Source organism: Anser brachyrhynchus, assembly GCF_964034855.1.
Source record: "Anser brachyrhynchus genome assembly, chromosome: 1".
Taxonomy (NCBI): Eukaryota; Metazoa; Chordata; class Aves; order Anseriformes; family Anatidae; genus Anser; species Anser brachyrhynchus.
Window position 1 is genome coordinate 140,578,843 of NC_137694.1, and position 19,522 is coordinate 140,598,364.

General features: G+C 39.0%; 1 protein-coding gene across 3 annotated transcripts in view; it reads left to right on the top strand.

Annotated features, from left to right (window-relative positions):
• HERC2 (HECT and RLD domain containing E3 ubiquitin protein ligase 2) overlaps positions 1–19,522 on the top strand; it is a 111,552-nt gene that overhangs the window by 16,718 nt on the left and 75,312 nt on the right. For 2 of the 3 annotated variants that reach the window (XM_080585489.1, XM_080585491.1), the window contains exons 4-12: positions 555–692; positions 9,390–9,609; positions 11,264–11,364; positions 15,154–15,310; positions 16,116–16,226; positions 16,539–16,710; positions 17,315–17,488; positions 18,137–18,325; positions 18,981–19,132. In XM_080585489.1, the coding sequence (XP_080441615.1) occupies positions 555–692; positions 9,390–9,609; positions 11,264–11,364; positions 15,154–15,310; positions 16,116–16,226; positions 16,539–16,710; positions 17,315–17,488; positions 18,137–18,325; positions 18,981–19,132 (1,414 nt within the window). The remainder of the gene's footprint in view (positions 1–554; positions 693–9,389; positions 9,610–11,263; positions 11,365–15,153; positions 15,311–16,115; positions 16,227–16,538; positions 16,711–17,314; positions 17,489–18,136; positions 18,326–18,980; positions 19,133–19,522) is intronic. The other variant, XM_080585490.1, reaches the window with a different exon arrangement.

The following is a 19,522-nucleotide window of genomic DNA, read 5'->3' on the forward strand; positions in this document are numbered from 1 at the left end:
CAAATGCTTTTTTATTGCTTGGGTAGAAAGTGGTGGTATTATTGCTTGCTGGTAATTACTAAGATGCTAGATATGTTAGAAATGTTGAAATACTGCTGCATAAAATTAGTGTAAATGTCAATGTATAGCTCTCCTTGATTTTGAAATTAAGGCAATTGCTGTATTTTACATGTTGGAATATGAAAACAAGTAAATGAAACAGAAACGGAGGTATTTGAGAGCAAAGTCTGACTTAAAAGTGCATTTATTGCAATGCTGACCTAATGTGTTAGGGTGGATTTTAATCAGATTACCTAGGAGGTTGCAGCAGTGATTTCTGCATTTTAAAGTCACTGTAATGTAACATGAGAGCTAGCACCTGTGGCAGTTAACGTGTTGCATACTACTTTCTTTTCCCTTCTTTGTTCTCTTAATGATAGACAATATTGCTGTAAAAATGAGGGCTGTGAGCTTTACCTTTCTAATCTAGAACTGAATTAAAGGAGCTTTACCTTTCTAATCTAGGTCTGAATTAAAGGAGGAAGTAGTTTAACTGGTCTTTTTTTTTTCTTTAGATGATAGCACTGAATGCCAAACTGCATCAAAGAAAGAAGAGCAAAATGACAAAGAAAAGAAAGATGAAGAAGAGGCTCCACCGCCTACTTACAGGGCCAAATCGATTGTTGAGAGTTGGGTGTGGGGCAAACAACCAGGTATTGTGACTGTTTTGATGATTCTCACTGAAGCATTACAAGTTCTATATTGATCACTTCTTTTGTAGCATCAGGAAGTAATTGGATCAAATGTAGTTGTTGACAGATGCATCTGTTAGGTTAGTGGAATAAGTTTGGTAAGTGGTTAACTGTGATTCAAGTTAACCATTTGCCATAACTACTTTTGGGTTTAATTACACTCACGACTTGAAGAGTCAATTTGCACCTTTTGTACTACTTGAAGGAATGATAAATTGGCTTGGAACAAATGCAGTTATACAGTGAAATGTTAAGGTGCCTTTAGATTTCTGTTCAGTTACAGACAAACAAAAAAAATGCTTAGTTTCTGAAGCCTGAATTTTCTGCAGGCAATAAAGGTTTAATGGTTGATTTTTCTTTTTGGATTAGTGGTCTGATATAAAGGAGTTTGAGCGAATCATGGGAGGAGTGTTGAAAGGGTTTGTTCAGTTAACTATCTGTCCTGATCCTTGCTAACAGTAACATCACCTGTGATGTCAGTGGGAAAATAATCTGTGTGTTCACATCTTCAACTGTGGCTCTATAAAATACTGATTCTGATATTGAAGCCAGCTGAAGTTCGTAGCTCCTTATTGCTGCAGAGCAGCAACACATTGTCTGAAATGGTCCAACTTTGAAAGTAACGTTACAGAAGAAGCTTCACTTCAGTGGTTTGTTTTGTACTTCTGGTGCCTGAAACTACCCAATTCAGATACTGGAATGTACAAACTTCAGAGACATCTGTTGTGCCCCTGTTCCTTTCCCCTCACCCCAAATCACTTGAGGATCCCTGGCAAGAGCATTGTCTCTTCAGGGCCAGAATCTGGATCTGCGTAGCCATCTTTGCTAGGGAAGCTATGTAACTTGCTTCTGTTGAGCTACAGGTCATCTGCCAGTCTGCTGTCCTCTGCTCTGTGCCAGCCAGCTTTTTCCCCTTTCTTAAGGACAGAAGGGCAGATGGGCTTGATGTCACTCTAGAAGTAGGACAGAATTTTGCAGTGTAGGAGGAATGAAAAGAATTGCCATTACAGTGGAAGGGGGAGGGAGTGTTAAAGAAGGGAGACCGTGTTGAAGAGATGCAAGCTAAAGGTCATGTTATTTTTGTTTTATATTTGTATTTAGTGCTTGTTGCTGAAGAGTAAAATAAACCTATTGTAAAAAATGGTAATCTAAATACTAACTATCCTACCAAATTTCTCTCAACTGACCAGGGTGTTTGGGATAAGAACTGGCCTTTAAATTTACTCTCCAATGATTTCTCTAAAAATTTAAAATTAATAGAAGTTTATAAAACAAGGGGTGTATGTGTGTGTATGGAGGTTTCAGGAAAAAAAAGTTACTTTCTTGCATTAACTTTTAGTGCTTATATATAGTATGGCTTGTTGTTGAACATGTTATTTCTAGAGTAAATATCTGTGAAGATTTGATGTACTAAATTTGTATTCCTTGGTTTCAGTTACCTTTTGTGCTTGGAGTTCACATCACCTTGTTCTGATTTAACTGTATGGGACAGATAAATCCTTAAATAGTACTATAAACACACTTGTATTTTATTTATATAAGTGTTACAGGTGGCTTTCACTCATGACTGTAGGTAGCTTTTTGTTTTGCATTTGTAAGAAATAGAGCTAACAATTGCTTTTTGTACCATGCTAGTTTTTGTGGCTTGGTAATTGATTTTGAAAAAAAAAAAAAACAGAACGGAGAATTAATTCAGTCTTGGTGCTTTGCATCTGTCTCATAAAACAAGAAAAACTATTTTAAGCTTGTCTTCTGTCATCCTTCTGAAAAAAAAAATAAAATTGATCCTTCAATATTTGTCAAAAGCACGAAGGAGCTTTTGAAAACGAGAATTGTTTTTTAAAGGTATTCCTACTGTTCCAGTAAGAATGAAAGACTTACCGTGTTTTCACTTATTTTATATTCCTTTACGAGTAAGGTCTGTGTTTCAGGTTAATACCCTGAGCTATATTTACTGAATTTAATGATTTATGTTATGAAAGTCTTATGTTATGGAAGTTGTATCTAGACATTAGATAGTGGATTATCTATGTTTTAGAAGTGCTGTAATACAATCTTACTTTGCCAAGAAGTCTGGAGGATCACGCTATTGAACTTCAGCAGGCTAATCCAGGTCGCTGGGCCTTGTGACATCCCTCCCCCATGAGAACTGAGGGATTTGGAGAAAGCACAAAAAAAAGCTCTTCATAAAACGTGTTGAGAAGCAGTGCTTTTTGTCTTCCACTCTGTTTTGTGATCCGGGCACAAGTTCAGCGAAGCAAAATGCTTTCTTCAGTTCTAATTTATGCTGAGATCACCGCCAGAACAGGGTGAAGATGTCATACTTGTGGTGATTTTTTTTTTGGTGTGGCCTTACTATGCTAAGTTCTGTAAAAAAATAAACAAAAATATGCATAAAACAGTAATAAAAACATGGGTAGTTTATTATTTGACTTTTAAGTTTTTTCTTCTCTCTGGCTTCAGTGTTCATCCATTTCATATTCAGCTCTTACTTGATGCCAGATTCAGGCCTCATTTTGATATAAGTGCTCATTTAAAACATCTTCCCTTTGTCCTGTCCCCACAAGATTGTGTATTCATTAGCCAGTCCTTCTGATTTTTTCTTAAAAATCTTGTTTCATTACTTTCATCAGTTTTCTTGGGTAGTCAGACCTGATTTAGCAGTCCGTATTAGCAATGAATTAAACCATTATGCTGGTAAATCACTGTCATGGCATAGCACTTCTGGGGCCTCCTCAAGTACAGCTGAGAGCTTGTTTTATAGATAATGCTGCCTCTTGTTTCCTTGGTAATGTTAGTATAGCACTGAGAAGTGGTTCAGAGGCAATACCTAAGGGAGGGGAGGTGAAAACTACCCTTGTGAATTCAGTGAGATACACATGAGAAACGTGTCACTGGCAACAGCAGTTGAATCTTTGTCCTTTGTAAGAAAGGGGGGGACATGATGAAGTTTTATCCTGTAAGAGCTATTAGATGAATCAAGTTTGTACTGTGTACAGAAGTAACTAAGCATTGGTGGCACTGAAAAATCTTTTTAACAACAGATTAAAAGTTAGTGACACATTTCTACTTTGATTTAAAAAAAATAAAATTAAGTTCAGCTTTAGAAAAGCTGATTAAAAAAGAATGGTTCAGTGAAAGGATAACACTTGCCCAGGGCCTACCTCCTGTTTTACATCTCTCAGAATTCCTGCCTCCCTGTTTTTTTTTTTTTTTTTCACTTTCTTACCACTTCAAACAGATTTTAAATCCCCCACACTCTCAGCTTGAAAGTTATTGTCTGGCTCCAAGCATCTTTTTGATTTTGAATGTTGAATCTCCTCCCTCACTAAATATGAATAAGGTGAGGTGTGCTGATGGGTGTCTTTTGAACAGAGAGGTCAGAGAAAAGGAAGGAAAAAGCTAACCACCTGTTAGGAGTTGGGTTCTTTCACAGAACCAGAGTGGCTGGGGCTGTCAGGGCCCTCTGGAGGCCACCAGGCCCAAGCCCTGCCCCAGCAGGGCCACCCAGCGCAGGCTGCCCAGGCCCATCTCCAGGCGGCTTTTGGAGATCCCCAAGGAGGAGACCCCACAGCCTCTCTGGGCAGCCTGTGCCAGGGCTCCTCACCCGCACAGCACAGAAGTGCTCCTGGTGCTCAGGGGGAGCCTCCTGTGTTCTTAATATAAAATAATTACAGGAGTATATTTAGCCATGTTTCTGAAGGAAATTAGGTGGATGTTATGGTATTTTTGTTTTTCCTTCCAGCTTTTGAATCCACTGTGCATTCTGTGGCATTGGCTTGCTGGCCCCCCAGATGCGTGTTAAGCTCAACTGACTGCATCCTCTCGCTGCTCTTTGTGCAGTGGAAGTATTGTATAGTACAAGGGGAAAGAGATGAGGCAAAACATAAAAAGCTGTAGGAAATTAGCACACATTAGCTCTGCTGCTGACAGGAAATGCGTGCTCTTTATAGTGGCACATTCTTGCCAAATTGTTTGAAACATGTTTTGAATTTTCAGGTCTGAAATCTCTTTAGACTATATCATCTGTATTTGCCTTTTGCTGAAGCTCGTGACTCAGTGGAAGTCCTTGAAACTTTTCACTTCTGACACAGGCATTTTTCACGATCCTTAATTTGCCACTTGGAAGCCTGCAGAGTTCTCTACAAGAGCTACTGGCATAAATATTAAGAAACCATTTAGTATGTTATTTTTTTAAGGTGATAAGGGAGCAAACATGCCTTTAACAGGCTACCTGCCTTAAACTCATGTCAGGTTAATGTATTGGCTGTGGCTGAGGTGATTTAAGAAGTTACTGCCTTCAGCTGCTTGTTTTGCCCCCTCAGATTTGCTGACGTAACTAGATAACGCATCACTGCTTAACCCTGTTCTGTCAAATGATCTAGGTTAAACGCTACTGGTATTTTTCCTTCTAATGCAGGGAATTTCTGGCAGGATGAATTAAGAAGTGAAGACACGTAGTTATGTTAGCTGCCGTGGGGAGGCAGGGATGTGATAAATTTTAATAGAAGATGGTAAAACCCTTACCTGCCTCCACCGCAGCCAGCAACATATCTGACTGTAGTTCTCACTTAACAAGTATTCTGCTAATGATAGCTTGAGAATTTAAACTTGTGTGTTATGACATCAACTCTTACATTGTAGGTATGGATTAGGTAAATAATCTGTCTCCACCCTTCGTAAAATAACTGACAAAGCAGAATGTTGCAAGGGACATCTGGCATCAAGGACTGGCGTAGTGGCATAAACAGTTTTGTTTAAAGAGTTCGCTGTAACCTTCTCAGCTGAAACTTGAATCGTTGCTATTAATAACCTATTCTCTCAGTAGTCTGTTTAGATACTTGGTAATATATGTTGTTCAGGCTTGACCGATTTCAATTGGTCAGTTCCCTAATGTATTTAAAACTTTCTGAAGAGGAAGTGAATTTTCATCAAGACTAATTTACTTACGGAAGAAGAGAAGATTTAAATATGGGAAGTGCGTAGATACAGCTCACTTTAAAAATAAATAAATAAATAAAAATCCAAAGACACCCGGACACCCTTTTCCCCCAACAGTGTTACTTCTAACGAAACAACGCAGTTCTTGGTTCAGTTTTGAGACCTATCCGAGTTTTAGGATTACTGTAGCTAACATTATGTCTGAAATAGCTGTTCCAGTCTTTACCTACACTTTGCCTGTGAAATTTCTTTTGGATTATTGAAATAATAAAGTATGTATAAAGTATTTTAAGAATGGAATTACTTAATTTTGGGAGAAAGCCTCCTAAAATTGTAGCCGTTTCAGATTGTGAGAAGAGTGAAGGAAAAGAATTTTACCACAACTGAAGTCAGTAAACTTAAGTTAATGGTTCATGCATGTTTGTTGACTTTGGCAGGAAAGAAAAATAACTTGCATTTGAAATGAAATATCCCTTGCTTTAGAAAGTGCTATTGTGAAGGTCTGTTTTGTGAAACTTTGTGTAGTTTAATACGACTCAACTCCAGTTATCAGTACTTCAACTCTAGTTGAAGTATTATGTAGATCTTCTGTATTAAAACCGAATTGAACCTTTGAGGTATTTAAAGAGCTACAGTAATGTTATTTTTCGTCAGATGAGCCAGTTGTCATATCAGATCATTGACTATCTTGTTGAGTGTCTTACAGGTTATCCCCAGTATGTATTGCGCTAGGAATTAGTTTTGTAGGTGCTGCAGATGAAACGTTTTTTTTTCCTGTACAGACATGGTATTGTGTGCGCATACAATGGTCATGTTGAAAACTGCTACTGCTTGACTTGCGTACATTGTACGTGCTTCTGTAGGATTTTGTTTTTTCTTTTTGCATTCAGAGTTTAGTGTCACCTGTTGCATCAGAGTGGATGGGATGTTGATAACAGCAGTAACGTGGCTGATTGGAGTCGGTTCTGGAAGTATGCAGTTGTGGTCTTTTAGGGAAACTTCCTCATAAGGAATTATGTCTAATATAGGTGGTCTCTACCTGTCCTGATTCTTTCCAGTAGCCCCTGTGCCGTATGCTTATTAAGCATATTATTTTGAAAGGAAGGGCTCTGTCATCAGAAAACATGTCTTTCTTTAACTCTCAGAAAGAATTTGAGGGGCTGTTCACCTTTAGATAACTTGTCAGCCTGGAGGGGATTATGAATACTGTAGCTCTCTGTTACTTTATAGACTTTGTGGAGTCTGGCACCTAGTGCTTCATTTCTGTAGCACCAAGCATAGACTGTGTCTTCCCCAAACACAGATGCTAATGAAAGTGCCATTTTTTTCCATCAACTGTTTATTTACTTTTCCTGTGGATACATAAGTATGTAATATGGGGAATGAACCTGCAGAGTGAAATTGGTTGACAAAAAATAATATTTTTTAAAAAAAGTCTCTTTGTAAAACTGTGTGATTTGTTTTTTTTTTTTTTCCTTCATTGTTGTATTCCAGTGGTATTTAGTGATGGATAGGGCTTTAGTGTTTCGGAAGGGGGAAAAAGCTGATTTTTGTGTCTTGTTGTGGTTTATGTAGAGGGATCATGAAGCTGGTGTGTCAGTACTGACCATATTCTGGTACAGTACTCTAAAGTGCAGTAGCTGAGTAATGCTAACACTTTTCAACTTGAGTTTTTTCCTTTAAAATTATGGTATTCATTTGGAGGTATACTGGAGCTTCAGGCTGGGGACTCATCCAGTCATCCACGAAAGCTTCCCAGTAAACTTATATCATGTTAAAGGACATAATCATAGAATCAATAAGGTTGGAAAAGACCTCCAAGATCATCTGGTCCAACCATCCCCAACCACCAATGTCACCCACTAAACCATGTCCCTAAGCACCAGGTCCAACCTTTCCTTAAACACCCCCAGGGAGGGTGATGCCACCACCTCCCTGGGCAACCCCATTCCAATGCCTAAATACTCTTTCTGAGAAGAAATGTCTCCAAATTTCCAACCTGAACCTTCCCTGGTGCAACTCATTCACTCTTGTCCTATCCAAAGCCAAACCAAACATGCCTTTAGCAGGCATTTGTTTTATTTATGTTTAGTTTGCATAGTGATCTGGAGTAGCTCTGTTCAGCTATGACTGACAACTGTGCTATAGATGTCTTTGTAGGGAATTTTATGGGGCAAAAATTAAGGGTACTGTGGCTTTTTTGTCATATTTCCTGTTGTTGAGCCAAAGGATGGATGTTTATAATAGCTGCTATTACTTTTGTCTGATTTCTTAAGGTCTAGACTATAAGGAATGCTTACTGTTCTTACTCATTGAAAAAGTCAGTTGTTCGTCATAAGCGGAAAAATGCAAATTGCCTCAGGGAAAGGAATCTAACACATGAAATAGTGAAATGTGAGTAGCAGTGTTGAAAACAGGCTGGGGTGATGGTTGACAACAAGCTGTATGTGACTGTGCAATGTGATATGGTGGCAGAGAAGGCTGCTTGAATTCTCTGCTGGCTGCTCAGAGATGTATCACAGAGTGGGGACAAAACTTTGAAATACTTTAGAGAGTTACATTTACAAAAAAAAAAAAAGCCTCGTGCCTCGTTAGATAAAATTCAGCTCCAGAGGCTACCATAAGAGTGTCTGAATTTCTATAGCTTGGAGGCTGCTATTCCATTTTTTTTTTTTCTGTGAGGCTGTTGCCATCTTTTCACAAACACAGTTACATATAAGCAGGTAGGTATTTTTTTTTCATAGCCCTTAGTCAGGTGTCAGTTAAACAAAGTCACTTCTGTGTGGCAGCCAGGCAACAAATGCTGGTGGTTGGCTTAGGGAGGAGGACTGTAATGCAGAGAAAAGCGGAGTGGGGTGGCCCAGTGATCAGACCGTTAATAAAGGGAGAGGAAAAAAAAAACTTCCAACAACAAACTTTGTTCATGTTTATCCAAAGAATTAAAGCTACAGAGAGTGTAGATTAAAAAAAAAAAGGAGGGGGGGAATAATCAACCTCCCCCCCTCCCCCAATAAACATTATTTTTAAATTCCTGTTTTCAAGTGTTTTGAGACTGTCTTTATCATCTGTAGTTAGATAATCAGGACTTCAGGCTGTTGAATGCTTTTTCTGGTTAGCAAATAATTAATTTTCTGGTGTTGGTACGTAGGTTAGATCTTTTATTTGCTGATTTTTACTTGCGGGTGTCTTAAATTTCTGACAGCTTGTTTCAGAAGCTAACCAGCTCTTGGCAGTGACCCTCAAGCTTCTGAGAGTAGTTTTATAACTTCTGAGAAACTTAAGATAATGTGTATCAGTGCAAAATGAAAGCATGTCTTCCTAGGTACTTGCAAGGTTGTTTCTTGTACTTAGGAGAAGTCTGGCTCTGAGGTCTGCTGTTGATAAGAATTTGCTGTATAACTTGTTTTGAACACTTGCATAAATATTTTCTATGGCATTTTAATTTCAGACATGAAACATGAAGGTTAAGATGTATTCACACAAAACTAGTTTTAATGATAACATTAGTCTTTGTCTAAACACCTGTTAAATATGACTTGTAATTGTGTAATACATACTGCTAATTAGAAATGTGCACATTAAACATGGAAACTGAATTTCACTAAGTTTTGAGATGTAGACTTCTAGTCAGTTCATAGTTTTTATTTTTTCTTGACTTTTCTTGGTAATATAGCAAAGATCAACACCACTAAAACGGTATCTTTCTCTGATTCTTAGATGTGAATGAATTGAAAGAGTGCCTTCATGTACTAGTGAAGGAACAGCAAACTCTGGCCACGCAAACCGCTACAACAGCTCTTTCAGCTATGAGGCTAAAGCAGAGGCTAGTTATCCTGGAACGATACTTCATTGCATTGAACAGAACAGTTCTTCAGGAGAATGTCAAAGTTAAGTGGAAAAGCAATAGTATTCCTCTGCCAACTGTGGATAAGAAAAGGTAATGACAACTTGTACAGATAAGTTAGTATATTAGAAAAATCATAGAAGGGTTATCAACCTGTGTGTGACAGCTTAGTGGGATTTCTTTCTCCTCATGAAGCATTACCAGTGAAGACAATCTTCTTATTTAAGTTGGTTTTAGGTTGTGCTGTCTACCACACAGTTTTCATCCTTGACTGATGCTTGCTTATGTTGACTATGTTCGTATTAGTTGTCTTTTATTATAGTACACTTCAGTAGATGTTACTCTATGAGCTGTAATCATACTTTCATGGAGATACTCCTTTTGTTCTACTCTGTTGGATGTATGGAAAGGCCTATTTCAGAAATGATGCTGATGGACATTACATAGTTCTAATAGCATTATTTCTTGTCATTAACATGTATTTCTCATATTTATTTGCTGAGTTATGCACATAAATTTAAAAATGCAAGTACATAAAAGTTGAATGTAGTTTTCCTTAGCTTGGGTGAGAAATGTTATAATCAGACATCTTATCTGAAAATGTTTCAGGAGACCTATCTGAATAAGAAATTATCTAGTTACTTTCTATATCTAGATAGTTTATTGACCTAAGAATAGAACAAAACTATTAATTGAGGCATTAAAGAAGCTTGTCAATAGTTGAACTAGGTTGCTGTTGGACAGAACATGCAATTTAACCAGGGAAAATTTTATTTTAGATTAGCTCTAGCTTCAAAAATTAAAGAGACAGTAAATAAATATTGTAGATGAGTTATCATCTATGGAATTGTTCTGATGGGGGTGTCTTTCTATGAATAATCTGTTCTTTGAAGAATAATTTTTCAGTTCTGATTAAAAAGAACACTGGTATGTTTAAATTATCGGACTGCTTAAAAAGAAAAGACAGTTTAAATTTTCTCTCGCTTGAAAAAGTCTTGAAAGTTCACTTTCATTGTGATGTGAGATTAAAAACAGGTTTGTCTTCCTAAGACAAAACAGTAGGGAATCTCCTGTTAGTAAGTAAAAAGGAAAGCTTACTTGATTAATGTGATTGTTTGCGTAAATAGCAAAGGTAATAAAAATGTTTGGGAGTCCAGTGCCTGTCAACAAAAATTCAAGTTCTCTCTTCTGTACGCAAACCAATACAGAAGCTGCAAAGAGATTTGTAATATTGACACTTGAGTGAAAAGACAGGCAATGACAAAATGGATGAAATTCATTATCAGTAATTGAATAGAAGATTTATACAACATTTAAAATTCTAGGTAATGCAGTCCAAATACACTAGAAGTGTAAACAACCTAGATAAAAATGAGTGCGTGAAACATCATACACTTGTGTACTTTTAGTATGCAATCATAATTTCACTCTAAGTAACTTAGGAACCTTTCCTATGGCAATTATGCCAGTCTGGTTTATTTTTTCTCTGTTAAAGTTTTTGTTGTCAGGGATTGAGTTAGCTGGGTTTTAGAACAGCTGAAGTTGAATTTTGGTTGTCGTTTTGATGTTGACCACCTTCATTCTCAAGAGGAACTTGCAATTATTTATATTAAAAAAAAGTAATTGTATATGCATGCATATAAATAAAGTGGAAAGCTGTCAAATACATATATTACTAATAATTTTTATAATGTATGTAATTGTTACATAAACTGTATAGAGACAATGCGAATATGATTTTTTTTAGCCCAAGACCTGTAGGGAAAGGTGTAGAAGGACTTGCACGAGTTGGATCTCGAGCAGCACTTTCATTTGCATTTGCGTTCCTTCGTAGAGCATGGAGGTCAGGTAGGTCTACTCTGTAGCATACTGTGTATATTTTTGATTTCTGAAGACAGATGATTTTCATAAAAACATGTGCATGTATTAAAGATACAGCTCTATGCAAATACTTACAAATACTAGACTTCCGTAATCGTATCTTATTTTTATGTGGTCTTATGTCTAACAGTGCTCTTGTTGATCAAAGCCATCGGAGCCAGTCATTGCTATTCAAGCCAATACTGCTGTCGTATTGTGCTGGGGTACTTTTACGCTTAGCTATACAAACTGGGATTTCACAAAGAGAATGCATTTTAATGCCAGGTTTCAGAGAAGTTAGATTTCTTTTTCAGAAAAGATGTATCACTATACTACTGCAGCACAGTAGTAGTTTTGCAAAGGAGTTGGGAGCAGTAGTGCAAAACTTGTATTTAGTTTGTGTACTTGTCAACAGTGGTCAAATGGCAAAGGTTGGCACTCAGAAGTTTGAAATGGCAGAATTCTCCATGCCACCTGAACTTCACAGAATCACAGAGTGTCAGGGATTGGATGGGACCTTGAAAGATCATCTAGTCCAATCCCCCCGATGGAGCAGGAGCACCTAGATCAGGTCATGCAGGAACACGTCCAGGCAGGTTTTGAATGCCTCCAGAGAAGAAGACCCCACAACCCCTCTGGGCAGTCTGTTCCGGTGTTCTGTAACCCTCACTGTGAAGAAGTTTCTTCCCATATTTAAGTGGAACCTCCTATGTTCCAGCTTGCACCTATTTCCCCTTGTCTTATCATTAGATGTCACTGAGAAGAGCCTGGCTCCATCCTCCTGACACTCACCCTTTACATGTTTATAAATATTAATAAGGTCACCCGTCAGTCTCCTTTTCTCCAAGCTAAAGAGACCCAGCTCCCTCAGCCTTTCATTGTAAAGGAGATGCTCCACTCCCTTAATCATCTTTGTGGCTCTGCACTGGACTCTCTCAAGCAGTTCCCTGTCCTTCCTGAGTTCCCTGTCCTTCTTGAACTGAGGGGCCCAGAACTGGACACAATATTCCAGATGCGCTCTTTCTGAGGCAGAGTAGAAGGGGAGGAGAACGTCTCTCGACCTACTAACCACACCCCTTCTGGTATGCCCCAGGATGCCAATGGCCTTCTTGGCCACAAGGCTCATGGTAATCCTGCTGTCCACCAGGACCCCCAGGTCCCTTTCCCCTATGCTGCTCTCCAACAGTTCAGTTCCAAACTTAAACTGGTACCTGGAGTTGTTCTTGCCAAGATGCAGGACTCTACACTTGGCCTCATTACATTTCATTAAATTTCTCCCTGCCCAACTCTCCAGCCTGTCTGTCTTGCTGGATGGCAGCACAGCCTTCTGGCATGTCAGCCACTCCTCCCAGTTTAGTGTCATCAGCAAACGTGCTGACAGTGCACTCTATTCCCTCATCCAAGTCATTGATGGATATACTGAATAGTACTGGTCCCAGTACTGACCGTTGAGGGTCTCCACTAGACACAGGAGTATCCAACTCGACTCCATCCCATTGACCACAACTCTCTGGCTTCTTTCCTTCAGTCAGTTCACAGTCACCTCACTACCTCATCGTCCAGACCACACTTCCTTAGTTTAGCTGTGAGGATGCTGAGACAGTGTCAAATGCTTTACTGAAATCAAGATAGACCATGTCCACTGCTTTACCATCATCTGTCCACCTGGTTATGTCTTCATGAAAGGCTATCAGGTTGGTTAAGCATGACTTCCCCTTGGTGAAGCTGTGTTGACTCCCCCTAATGACCCTTTTATCCTTGATATGCCTAGAGACAATGCCAAGGATAAGTTGCTTCATCGCCTTTCCAGCAGCAGAGGTGAGGCTAACCAGTCTATAGTTACCCGGGTCCTCCTTCTTGCCCTTTTTGAAGACTGGAGTGACATTTGCTTTCCTCCAGTCCTCAGGCACCTCTCCTGTTCCCCACGACTTACCAAAGATGATGGAGAGTGGCCTAGCAATGACTTCCGCCAGCTCCCTCAGCACCCGTGGGTGCATCCCATCAGGACCCACGGATTTATGGATGTCCAGATTGCTTAGTCGGTCCTTAACCCAGTCCTCATCAACTGAGGCAAACTCCTCCTTTATCCTGAGTTCCTCTGGGGCCTCCAGGCTATGGTGCTCCTCAGAACAGCCCCTGGCATTATAGACTGAGACAAAGAAGGCACTCAGTAACTCTGCCTTCTCTTTATCTTCTGTCACCAGGCCACCCACCTCATTCATTAGTGGGCCTACATTGCCTCTAGTGTTAGTTTTATCCACAATGTATTTGAAGAAGCCCTTTCTGTTGTCCCTGACCCCTCTTGCAAGGTTTAATTCTAGGGAGGCCTTAGCTTTCCTGGTTGCATCCCTACATCCTCTGACGACAGTCTTACATTCCTCCCAAGTGGCCAGCCGCTCCTTCCATGACCTCTGGACTCTCCTCTTCTACTTGAGTTTGTCCAGCAGTTCCCTGTTTAACCATGCAGGTCTCCTGGCTCCCTTTCTTGACTTCCTACCTGTTGGGATGCTCTGATCTTGACCTTGGAAGATGCATGATCTTGACCTTCTATTCCGTCCCATGTCATCACCCCAGAATGGAAGGAGGGAAGAGAAAATAACTTGCGCACCAGGCTCTTTCACCAGCTGTTCCAAGGCCCTGAAGTCTTTCTTCATTCCCCTCAGACTAGGGGATGCAGCTTCCTTCCCACCTGTCTGGAAGATCAGTAGCAGGTAGTAGTCTGTCGAGCGCACCAGGCTGGGGAGTGTCCTGGTGATATCCTTGATCTGGGGCTTCAGGTAGACTGCAGACTTCCTATGATGAGGTTCAGCTCTGCATATTGGGCCCTGTGTTTCTCTCAGAAGGGAATTGCCTACTACAATTACCCATCTTTCTTTCTTTCTTATCTGAGGCAGTCTTGAGGCGTGTTGTCACTCCTCCTGTGTGTGACCTTATAGCTGGGCATTCCACCACACCCTCTCCTACCTCTCCTTCAAGATCCAGGGCGTCAAACCTATTACAGGGGGCACCTGGGGAAGTGAGGTAGGTAGGTAGGGGTGTTGCCTGTGACGCTGAACTGGGACTCGCTTCCAACCCTCATCTTCCTTTTGGTCCCCTCCCCCTGCCCAACAGCGACAGGGCAGGAGCTCCACCACCCTCTGGGGGGCATCCCCCTGGTGCCCTTCTCTCTGGCATGCCAGGGAGTTACTCACTAGGCAATCTCCTGCTCACACGCCCTGATGCCCCTTAGTCTCTCCACCTGCTCCCTGAACTCAGCCACCATGGTGAGCAGACTTTCCACGAGAACAGGCGGTCTCCCCGCTGCCCTCTCCCGGCAGCGGTAGGCTCAGGCACTCCCTGCAGCCAGCGGCTGGAGCAGCCACATCTCTGGGCAGGCCACAGTCTTTTTGGAGTGAGCTGTCTGCCTGGTGGACACCATGGTAGGTTTGTTTCCTCGCAGACTTACCTAAATATTTGTCTCAGTCTATGCTATTTGTTTAGATTGCAGCTGTTTGGCTCTTTGTCCGGGGTAGTTCTTTTTCCAGTTGCCTCAGAAGATGCATAGCAGGACAAGCTGTTTTAAGACTTGCTGCCTTTCCAAATGCGTTTTTTTGTGAAGCAGATCGTTCTTCAGAAGTCTTGCAGTCAAAATGTTTGTATGAAAATTGAGAACTTACGTACATATTAAGTAACTCATAACCACGAGATTAAAAAATAAAAATCCACAAAATGTTGTATAAAACATCTGTACACCTTCTGTGAAGATGTGGGTGTAACTAGTATTACTGTGATCCTTAGGTGAAGATGCAGACCTGTGCAGTGAGTTGTTACAGGAGTCACTTGATGCACTACGAGCTCTACCAGAGGCATCCCTTTTCGATGAAGGGACTGTATCTTCTGTGTGGTTGGAAGTTGTGGAAAGAGCTACTAAATTCCTAAGGTCTGTTGTGACTGGGTAAGTTTCTTCTTTAGGGTATTGCTGAAGTATCTGTTACATGGCAAACTTAGATCTCCTACCAACTGATAGTCTGAGCAGAATAGTTTAGAAAAGAAAAACAGTTGTCTTAGTTGTCCATAATGTTATATCAAGCAAACAAATGGTACATGAATTGTTGAAATGATGCTTCTCAAGTATAGTTTAATTCCTTTAACTATGTAAGAAGAATCTAAACTTGAGTATTCTGAATCACCCTGTATAGACTTACCCTAAAAATACTGTATCACTATTGTAAGCTGTACCCACATGAAGAGTGCTTTTAGTAATGCAATATATGTGTATGCTTAACTGAGCCTTTCCAGTATAGCAATATAATACGGACTGTGCATAGGGGGACAAAATAAAGATACTCACTTTGGACTTGGAGCACTCCCTTACTTTTGCCTGTTATTTAATAACTCTTAAACTTACCCTTTTATGATTGTTATAGAAATTATCTTTTGAATACTGGAACTACATCCTTATGGTGAATATCATAAAGAATATTTTAATTTCGCCTGTGAAAAATGTGTTTTTCATGTTCTTAGCATATTTAAGAGAGCTAAGGAACAGATAGTGAAGCTTTGGGCAGTTTTAAAGCCTAGCTGCCACTTCAAAAATAATCATTTGTGGAACGTGTCAGCTTTTGTTACATGCTTTCATTGCCAATTTTATATTCTTTAAGTTTAGTGGTTCTTGGTGTTTTGTAGATGCTTTTGTTAAGCAAATATCTATTGTTTCCAGTTATTTCTTAGCTAATATATATTGTTTGATTTTTAAATAGAGATGTGCATGGAGCTCCCAGTACCAAAGGGCCAGGGAACATTCCGTTACAAGACCAGCACTTGGCACTTGCCATATTGCTAGAACTGGCAGTGCAGAGGGGCACGTTAAGGTGAGGAGCGTGAACACTCCGATTTTTAACCATTGCTATTGGTTGGAATGACCAGAGCAGTGCCTGTCTTCAGTTTTCATTAGTTTTGTGTAATGGTTGTGGTTCAAAGCATGTGAACCTTTACTGTAATGCAGTGGAGATCAAACTCTTATGTTAACTAGATTGTAAAATCCATTTTTGATATTTTGACATCTGCTTAAAATGTAAAGCTGTGACATCTGGTTAAAAATGTAGAAAGTGAGTTGTATGGATAACCTAAAATGGTTTCCCTAAAAATGCTTATTAACAAAAGACATAATCTTCCTCTTTCAGCCAAATGTTGTCTGCAGTTATGTTGTTGCTTCAACTTTGGGATAATGGAACAAGGGAAACGGATAATGAGCGATCTGCACAGGGAACAAGTGCACCCCTTCTACCTTTGTTACAAAGATTTCAGAGTATAATATGTAATAAAGATGTGCCCAATACTGAGGAAGAGATTCAGGTACTTAGACTTGATTTATTTGAAAGGGGCATTATCTTGGTATCAAGCTTTATTTGGCTGACTAAATTAGCTACAAAATTATCCAAACAAAATTTGGATTTACTTTAGCAGTAGTATTTTCCTGATGACACATATACATGCACCACTGTTGTTTGATTTTTTTTTGTGTACATTTGAGTTCCTTGAGGTAGGAGGAGGAATTTTGTAGTATGATTGTAGATAAACATTGTATTCCAGAGCTAATGCTTTTGTGGTAACTTACAAATGTGACCAGTTAACTTTTCTGCACGCTTGGATTGTTTTTATTTAATTTTGTAAGAAGTTAATTGAACTACAACTCTTACTGAATATTACTGAGGTTGATAAAACATAGCAAATGAGTGTTATTACACTTAAAACTTGCTATTCACAATATGACTGAATTTTCTCAATGTATGTGTTTGGGATTTTCCTTTACTATAAGAAAAAGTATGTGCCTGTTTAAATAAGTTTCTCTTAAACTTGTGCAGATACTCAGCATATCTATAGTGTATTCTGTATCCGTATGTGTAGTGGCATGGAAATATGTTGAATATTCTTCTGACTGCTCTTTTTTCTTTTTTAGCTGCTGACTTATCCTCTGAGTCCAAATGAAAGTTTTCTAAGGTATCTGACTTTACCACAGAACAATGAGCTAGCAATTGATCTGAGGCAAACTGCGGTTGTTATCATGGCCCACTTGGATCGTCTAGCCACGCCATGTATGCCTCCACAGTGTAGCTCTCCTACATCTCATAAGGTAACTATTTGCAGAATCAAGTTTAGTAAGGTATATTTCCTAAAAGTGTAACTAATTTTCAGTTTGGAAGAATAATGACTCTTAAGATTGTTTTGTTTTCCTTTTGATTCTCACATTGTAACTTTGAGTTGCTTAAATTTGTCTTGGGTATCTTGTGTACCTTGAAGTACAGTTCTGTGGTTTGGGAACAATTCTTCCTTATCACAACATTATGGCTAATTCTGCCGTGTTTTGGACTGTTCCTGTTGTTTATTAAAGAAAATTCTCAAGATCAGAGATTAAATGTTTATTAAATTTTGTCTGACTTACTTAAAAAAACAACAGCAGGACAAACCAACAATCAAAAAACCAAAGAAACCTCTTTATATGTTAAACTTACCATCTTGAAAGTCTACACTTACTGTAGATATTTATAGCACATTCAGTAAAAGACTAAACTGAATATGATGAATGCAAGTCTTTATTTTTGATATCCTGCTAATAGACAAGATTTATTGACCACTGGCAGTAATGACTGTCAAAGATATGAGTATATTTAGCATAGAAAAGCTTAAAAAAATACAAAAAAAACCCATAAAGATCTGCTGCGTCTTTTTAAATCAAATTGCATATTTCAAAATTGTACTTACAGAATTTCTTATTTTCTAGGGATCTCTGCAAGAGGTCATTGCTTGGGGTTTAATAGGTTGGAAATACTATGCTAATGTGAGTGGTCCAATTCAATGTGAAGGACTTGCCAATCTTGGCGTTGTGCAGATTGCCTGTGCAGAGAAACGTTTTTTAATATTATCTAGGAATGGACGAGTTTATACACAAGCTTACAACAGCGATACACTGGTGAGTTCTTTTTGCATATTTTTGAAAATGTGTTCTATATTATTTCATGTGATAGGTCTGCTTTTACAATATCTTGGAAGAGTAGATTAAGGCGTGCTGATTTTTGTGAGCTGCTTTGTTGTTGTTTTTGAACTTTCAGAAGTAGTGATTTTGATCTCTTGTATTGATTTGATTAAACATATCTCATTCCTGTAATTTCTGTCAGGCTAGAGGTTATGAGTATAATAATACTTGATTTCATTGCTATTCTATTGCTATGGGTAACAGCTCATTTACCCATATTTCTTTGCAAATTGGTAACAGCTGTAGAAATCAGCAGATGTGAAATGAATTTTAGTTCAGTGCACCATGCTCAAACTGTGTAGTTTCTCAAACAAAACTGTACTGTAACAAACATTTGTTGCTAAGATTTTGTTTAAGATAAACACATATACTAAAGAATTATAAGGATGGGAACAGAATAATTGCAGAGCTTCATTTTTAATCAGATTTAAATAGCAATTTGACCTTTTCTCTACTTATATCTTTGCTTCATTAACTTAATAGATTTGACAGGTTTGATGAGCCTTGGGAAAAATGTTCCTAGTTATTCTCTATATAGGCAAGTGATGGAGAACATAAGCAATTTTAATAACTTTATTACTTTGGTTTGCAGGGACCACAGCTGGTGCAGAGTCTAGCTTCCAGAAATATTGTGAAGATTGCAGCACATTCAGATGGGCATCACTATCTTGCTTTGTCAGCAAATGGTGAAGTTTTCTCTTGGGGCTGTGGAGATGGTGGAAGACTAGGCCATGGGGATACAGTGTATGTAATAAAAAAAAAAAAGTAACATTTGACAGTGTTCTGAATTCATAGTAGAAACTATTTAGTTGTGTGTACAAGCACCCATAAGAATTATTACTGAAATGTAGCATGCTACACTGAGACTATGCGTAAAAGGTGTAATGTACCCTGATCATGATTTATTAAAGGATGCCTGTACTTTTCAATCATTGTCTGACAAATCAGGCAAGTAGGAGACATTGTTAATAACCATACATCTGATACTGTCCCAGCTGGTAGTTGTGACCTGTTCAGCAAATAAACTAGCTGTTAATGCTGGCATAGTAACTGACCATTCCAATGTACACAGTGTTCTATGTGTTGTCATTATGGCAAGCAGTTCTTGATAATGAAGTTGTCATAAAGCCCATT